Source organism: Salvia hispanica, chromosome 6 (genome assembly GCF_023119035.1).
Source record: "Salvia hispanica cultivar TCC Black 2014 chromosome 6, UniMelb_Shisp_WGS_1.0, whole genome shotgun sequence".
Classification (NCBI taxonomy): Eukaryota; Viridiplantae; Streptophyta; class Magnoliopsida; order Lamiales; family Lamiaceae; genus Salvia; species Salvia hispanica.
Window position 1 is genome coordinate 11,924,259 of NC_062970.1, and position 7,897 is coordinate 11,932,155.

The 7,897-nt window shown below is 39.8% G+C and overlaps 2 protein-coding genes across 2 annotated transcripts; both read left to right on the top strand.

Annotated features, from left to right (window-relative positions):
• LOC125197557 (probable protein phosphatase 2C 65) lies at positions 1-2,205 on the top strand. The gene is made up of 5 exons (XM_048096324.1): positions 1-415; positions 612-920; positions 998-1,115; positions 1,371-1,594; positions 1,745-2,205. Exons 1-5 carry the CDS (start codon positions 209-211, stop codon positions 2,090-2,092), a joined length of 1,206 nt encoding a protein of 401 aa, XP_047952281.1. The 5' UTR covers positions 1-208; the 3' UTR covers positions 2,093-2,205.
• A 1,389-nt stretch (positions 2,206-3,594) lies between these two features.
• On the top strand, positions 3,595-5,883 carry LOC125194695 (protein FAR1-RELATED SEQUENCE 5-like). Its single transcript, XM_048092938.1, has 4 exons — positions 3,595-4,271; positions 4,384-4,478; positions 4,567-5,240; positions 5,437-5,883. The coding sequence occupies exons 1-4, from the start codon at positions 3,595-3,597 to the stop codon at positions 5,881-5,883; spliced, it is 1,893 nt and encodes a 630-aa protein (XP_047948895.1).
• The last annotated feature ends 2,014 nt before the right edge of the window (positions 5,884-7,897 follow it).

The window sequence follows — 7,897 nt, forward strand, 5'->3', positions numbered from 1 at the left end:
TGTGCCATTGCGACATCAATGCTATCTATTCGTAAATGGCCATTTTTGTCCACCTAAAATCCCCTAATCTTCCCTGAAAAAATATACAAAAATTAGATATTTTGATCGGAATTCAATCCGACCTGGTAATAAACAAAAAATAAAAATAAAAAAGTAGTGTGTTGAATTAATCCGCAGTTCATTTTTCGCCTATTTAGGGAGGCGAAAAATGGGCGCGTGTTGCTCGTGTCATAGGGGCGCCCCCATTGGGCGGTTTGACGTGGAGGAGGAGGAGAGGAGGTTCGAGGAGGGAAGCGTTGTGTTGAGAGGTGACGCCGGGGCCCGGGTCCGGCTTGAGGGATCATCCAAATATATGTCCATGTATACACAACAGGGGAGGAAAGGAGTCAATCAAGATGCCATGACAGTTTGGGAGGTAATGATAGAAATCCATTGGTTCCATCCTAAAACCAATTGATGATAATTGATGATAAGACGAGACTTATATATTGATTTCAGTTCTTTATGATTCTCTATGATAGAGAACTGATGTGGGATAGTTATATTTTTATATTTAGTTTTAATTGCCAACAACGTAAGGTTGATTTGGTGAAAATATTTGTTTCCCGCAGAGGTTTTCAGGTGACAGAGACATGTTCTTTTGCGGCGTGTTTGACGGGCATGGCCCTTCCGGCCACAGGGTGTCTCATTACGTCCGCGATTTCCTTCCTGCTAAGATCTCTCAGCTCTACAGAGATCCCACCGCCGCTGATGATGACCAGGATGAGGATGAGGATGATGATGAAAATCACAATCCGCTCTTCCTGTCGTGGAAGGCTCGGCTCACCAAGTGCTTCCACGACATGGACGATCAGCTCGAAAAGGAAAGCTCAGTCGAGTGCTATTGCAGTGGCACTACTTCAGTTTGTGTCCTCAAAAAGGTAGCATCTCTCTTTCTCTTGAATAACTAACAACTTCAATATCATATGCATTAGCCACTTTGTGTGTTGTTTCGTAGGGAGAACACTTGATCATATCGAATCTAGGAGATTCTCGAGCTGTTCTTTGCAAGAGGAATGATTGTAATGAGGCTGTTGCAGAGCAATTAACTGTTGATCTCAAGCCAAATGTCCCAAGTTGGTTTCTTTGTTTCTTCTTTTTATGTCGATATATATATGTTGGCAGGGATGTAATCAAATACAAACTTCAAACTATGATCAGCACCATTAGAAAATGTCAACGCAGTGTTGGCATCAAAATCTTAAAATTTTACAATGTGTTGACACTGTGTTGAGGAGTTTGGAGTTTGGAGTTTGTACAATATATAGAGTTTGTGTTTTATCACTACTCTATGTTGCAATCATTATATGTGATGAATTAATTGGTTTTAGGTGAAGCGAAACGGATCATAAGCCGACGAGGACGAGTGCAAGCCATGGAGGAAGAACAGAACGTGTACAGGATTTGGATGCCGGATGAGGACTGCCCCGGCCTAGCCATGGCTAGGGCCTTCGGAGATTTCTGCTTGAAAGACTATGGCCTTATCTCCACTCCGGTAGTGTCCTACCGGAAGCTCACTGAGAGAGACGACTTTGTAGTCCTAGCGACAGATGGGGTAAGAAGATAAGACATGGTAATTGTAGCTAATAGGCAGATCTCACCTATATTCGAGTTATATGATTTAAAAATGACCTAAAATGTTTGTTCTGTTGTTATTATATTTTGTTTATTTATCTTCGCTTCGTCTGGCCTCCATGTTTGTTAGGTATGGGATGCGTTGTCGAACGAGGAGGTGGTAGAGATAGTGGCCTCAGTAGGAGAGCGGTCTATGGCGGCACAGACGTTGGTAGAGAAGGCGGTGCAGGCGTGGAGGTACAGGTACCCTCGGTCGAAGACAGACGACTGCGCCGTGGTTTGCCTATTTTTCAAGAGGGCTACGCAAATGGTGCAGTACAAATCAAGGTATTCGGATTTGGACTCACAAAGCTGCGTTGGCAGTGTTACCAGTGTGAATGCCCCTGAGACTGTTTTGAATGTCAACCTTGATGACCAAACTGTGAGACGTCCAAGGAAAAGAAGATTGGGGAAGAGACTTGAGAGTGTCCAAGAGTGAATTCAATAAATTGTAAATATTTTTAACTACTTTTTTCATTTCAGGCAAAGAATGTATATTCATGATTTGTTTTTCGTTGTCATGACGTTTTAATGTATATTCATGATTTAGTATTTTGTTGTCATCAGACTATTTTACCAAGAAATTTAAACTTTTCTTAGCAGTAAGATAAGGAAATGAGGTATGTATATTACTGACTACCCTTTGTCTGAAATCTCTATTTCATGATTTTTTTAGTTAAGATTTAGAGTATGCAATGAAATTGACATAGTGATAGTCAACTAGTAGGAGGAAAGTACTAAAACAAACTATCTATACATAGTCATTTTTGTAATTTTAGAATTATTAGAATTATATAATACTATAGTTGAATGCAAATGTCTATTATCATTTTAATCTATTTTTTTACTACTATTATACATTATATTTATTTTTGCTTTAGTAATTTTTTAGTCAAGATGTAGAATACACAATTAAATCGACTAATGACCATCAATTAGTGGAATGAGAATACAAAAAAAATAGAGTATATATTGTATATATATATAGGGATGTATTTATATCCTTCTTTTATATAATGTTCTATTCTCCTTTCTAATCTTGGCCATCCATTTCTTAGATCTAATAGCCGAAAATAGGGCCTGATTTATAATTGTTTATTAATTAAAAAATCTGAAAAGGGCTTTTATGGTAAACACATTGGATACGGTTATGGTAAGTGCATGATTATCTCAATTCAAGATTGCAACGGTTTTTTCTTTGATTCTACAAAATATTTCTTCTCTTCTACCTCTATTCTTCCATCATTCTGACATTGGAGACGAAAATTATTGTTTGAATATTAGTGTTGATTTTTTCAATTTCTTATACTTCTCGTCGTCGCCATATTGGAGCAGCCCCGTATCGTGCCATATTATTGTTTTAGTGTTCTTCAACAATGGACGAAGATATGCTCTTATTAAATTGTTTATGTAACTTGAAAAATTCCAGTAGGCTTTAGCGGTAATTGGTGGATGTGGTTTATTATTTTCCTTAGGCAACAAGTCTCATGTATTAGGGTTTAGTGTTTATGTTGTATTCTCGGCTGCTGTTTTGTAATTCTGGACGAATTTATGTTGTGGTGTAGGCGCTAGCAGTAATTGAAGAAGGTAATCTGATTATGTAACTTGAAACAAGCCAGTAGGCGTTAGCAGTAATTGGTGGATGTGGTGTAGTATTTTGCTGCTTAGATGACAAGTCTCATGTATTAGGGTTTAGTGTTTATTTTGTTTTCTGTGCTGCTGTGTTGTAATTCTGGATTTATATAATGTACGCATAGTAGTGTATAATGCATTCTTTCTTATATTTAATGTATGGTTGATATCATATAATGAAAATAAATTCTTATATGTTTTTTTCTTTGGTTTTCTGTATAGTGTTTGTTATACCTGAATGTTCTCCACAATTGAAGCCTGTGGTTGGTCAGAAGTTCCAATCCCTAGATTTTGCTTTTGCGTTTTATGATGTGTACTGCCCGCGCTGTTGGTTTTGATACGCGCAAACAAGGAATGAGGAAGGTGGACAATGTTACTACTTGGTATTCTGTCGTATGCAATAAGGAGGGCGGCAAGAGGTCGAACGAGGAAGACAAAGTGAATGCACGATCTGGTTTTACTATTAAACGCAGATGGCTGTCCAAGCGATGTGGTTGTAAAGCAAGTATATCCTTCAAGTTCTTTTCCGAAGCAGGAATACCGGGATATATTATTCAGGAGTTCAACGAGGTTCACAACCATTATATGGTGGAGTCAGAGCATCAGCAGTTTATGACACTTAACCGGAAGTTAGATGACGTACATCACAAATTCATTCTTGACTGTTCCAAGGCTAATATAGGCCCCACACTTACCTTTAAGGTATTGAAGGAAATTCTCGGTGGGTTTGAACTTGTCCGTTGCAATGTCGGGGATATCAGGAACACTTCGCGAGACATCAAAGCATACGCAAACGGTTGTGACGTGCAGATGGTGTTGGACGACATGGCGAAGAAGAAGGAGCTGTCCGATGCGTTCACATATCACTACGAAGTTAATGCTGCTAACCAGTTGGTTGCCCTTTTTTGGTGCGATGGTTTGATGAAGAGGAACTACCATATGTTTGGTGATATAGTGGCGTTTGACTCCACTTACAACACAAACAGGTATACATTACAATTATATTTATTGTTCATTATTTGCAATATTTTGTACATTACTAAGTGCATTATACAGCCATACATTTACATTATTCTTACATCGTTATGCATTATTCAGAATTAATGATGCTAATGCTGCGTACCCTTGTGTGCAACGCATGATATTGCATGATCTTCACACCTTTCACGGGAAAGGACAATCATGGGAAACCTGTAACATTCGCTGCCGGATTGGTGTGCAACGAGAAAACAGGCGCCTTTGGCTGGTTGTTCAAACATTTCGTCGAATGCATGGGTGTAGCACCCAAAATGATTGTAACCGATCAAGACTTGGGCATGGGATCAGCTATTCAAGAGGTTCTTGTAGGCACTCGACACCGATGGTGTATGTGGCATATAATGCACAAGTTGGCTTCCAAGGTTCCAGGCAGGTTGCTTAGGGACGAAGATTTCAAGAAGGAATTCAATGCATGCGTTTGGTCGGACTTGCTTGAACCCGATGAATTTGAAGAGGAGTGGAATGGAGTGATTGAGCGTTATGAGCTGGAAAACGTTGATTGGTTCAACACATCATACGAGTATAGACAGATGTGGATACCGGCGTACTTCAGAGATTTCTCACCCGGTTCGATGATTAGGACTACATCCATATTTGAATCTGAAAACAACTTCTACAAAAATTTTATGAAGCCCCGAGCGAACCTTGTCGAATTATACTTGTATTTCAACAATGCTCTGGGATTTCAGCGGAACGCTAGAACAATGCTGGACTACAACGATGCTACTGCCGTGCCCATACTGGCCACTAAGTTGGCATTCGAGAAACATGCTGCGACGATTTACACAGACAGTATGTTCAGGAAAATACAAGAAGAAATTGTTGATGGTAATGACAGATGCCGTGTACTTGGTTTTTCATCAACAAATATGGTTGACACCTACAAGCTTGGGGATAGCCGACGGAATTCGTATTCTGTGAGACACGACAAGACTGACGATTCATACTCTTGCGACTGCAAATTGTTCGGTAGGCAGGGATATTTGTGCTGCCACATTTTTTTTCTGTTCAGGAACAATGAAGTGGAAAAAATTCCAGAGAAGTACTGCAACAGCCGATGGATGAAGACTCCCTTAGCCAAGGCTGTACATGGACTATTTGATGTCACCGTAGATACAAGGTCCACCGTTGACGATAGGCAGACTGTATCAAATCAAGGGATATCGCTTGTTCTACGGTTTTATTCGACGGTTCGAGACGGACATTGACGTGCTTCGTGCATTCGTAGGTGGTTTGGAAGAACTTGGTAATTCTCTTCAAGCTGGAACTCCTCCAACGTCGGCCTTTGAAAAGAGGCGCATGATTGAAGAGTTTTATGGAATGCCAAGGCGTGAAGTAGTAGAGGTCCATCCTCCGGATGTTGTAAAGACCAAGGGTCATGCTAGCAGCTCCGCGAGCCGACTGATTTCAAAGAGAGAAAAGGCTATAAAGGAGGCTACTAGGCCTCTTAGACGTTGTAAGGCGTGCGATGAGTTGGGCCATCAAGACTCTAGAAACTGTCCCATGCTAAAAGAGATGGCCAAGGAGAAAGAGCTTAGTAAAGGCAAGAGGAAATTTTGATGTGTTTTGTACCTAATTAATTAGTTTTCGTCTTGTCTTCATTCTTATTATTTCTACCTTTGTGAAAATTTTGTGCATAATTAATAGCCTTGCATTTTTTAGGGTATTGTGTGCATTACTCCCTTTATTTATTCCATTAGTCCATTAATTTGTTAATGTCCATTATCGATTTATAGACTTGCATTAATTATGCTATGTTGTGCATCACGCCCTTTATTTATTCCATTAGTGTTTTATATTGTTAATGTGCATTATCGATTTATACACTTGCATTAATAATGATTTTATGTGCATCACTCCCTTTATTTATTCCATTAATGCTTTATTGTATTAATGTGCATTACTGATTTATAGTCTTGCATTAAAAATGATTTTATGTGCATCACTCCCTTTATTTATTCCATTAATGCTTTATTGTATTAATGTGCATTACCGATTTATAGTCTTGCATTAAAAATGATATTATGTGCATTACTCCCTTTATGTATTCCATGGCTGGCCAAACAACAATTCATCCATACTTTGTTCATACATTATTCCATAACTTGCGAAACAAAAGTTGCTCAAAAACCAGTTAATATTTTATCCTTTAGCCCTTCACTACATCACGCAATAGTAGCAAAATATGCTTCAGTTATCACGTGATACGTGTGGTTCAAAACTAAGTCGTCTTTTGACCAAATCAAAATAAGTTATCCAAAACAAACTGTCTTAAACTTAACGTCAATAGCGTCTCTAATCATTACTCTTGCCATCAATCCAGCCCGTACTCTTTGACCCACTTCTCGAAGTTAAACCTAGGCGGCCTCTCTTTCCAAAACTTGGCGGCATTAGAGACGTTGGTGTCACGTACGGAGTTGTGTTGATAACTCAGCAGCGCGTTTGCAACCTTTATTCTGTAGATTTCCAGATTTTTTGTCCCATTTGCGCCGAATCCGCACTGCCAATCTTGGTCCCTTCCGCCGAAATAAGTCTCCATATGCCGCATGATGTACACCCCCGTCTCCACAGAGGGGTCATTTTTCCTCCAAGGCATTGACACCACATGTGTCTTACATTTTCGGACCTCGGGTGCCTTTTTTTGAGCCTTCAACTTCACGAGCGCTTCAGCGAAAAACTTTTTTTACAACAAATACCCAAAAAAGATGTGTGAGAAATCTGAATAATGCACAGGTAACTGAATGTAATGCATATTAACGGAATAGCCTCAAACACGCAACATAAGGGAGGGTGTTTTCCCATACTTTGCGTTGAACGATTTGTGGGACTCAGCCAAAGTGTGGTCGATGATGTTCATGTTGCCATCCGGCAGATCAAAACACGCCACGTACTGATGGGTAGAACCCCAAACCGGGAAGAAGAACTGTACAATTGAAAGTACATTATGTTACACATTCATGTGTATGTTGCTCATGTAAATCAGATAGGTTAAGCTTAATAAAACCATGTCATATGTATCCCATTTAAAGATTCCCGTTCCAAGTACATCATCGAGCATCCGAGTCCAGAACGTTTCCCTCAACTGTTCCTCTGACCATTCAGCAGGGCTCTCGATCACGGTGTGTCTCTATATTGTATTGTGGTAAACTAGTTAATACTTTGTAATTGCAATACTGAATAACAACCAAGGACATAAGGTATTTCACTAATGCAGGGTTTTGTCGAGAAGAAGACCCTAGCAACTGCCTCCGGAACCTTGAGCTTCTCCATGTTATTCAAGTAAGCGCTCCAAGTGTCTACAATGGTTGGGTTCATGGACTTGAACGGTGCTAGCGACGCGAATTCAAGCTGCACAGTTTTGATACAGTCGTCTTCGTAGACAACTGTATCCCTGCACAATAATAAACAATACATCAGAAGTAACCTTTTTCCAACCACATAGTCGAGCAACACTACTACAAAACTTACTTATATGTTTCCGTTGTGCTTAGTACCCAATAGTATAGCGACTTGTCCGGATAGTTTGGCTTTGCTGTTAGTCTAAGCGCCCGGTCGTTGAATGGAGAACGGGCCG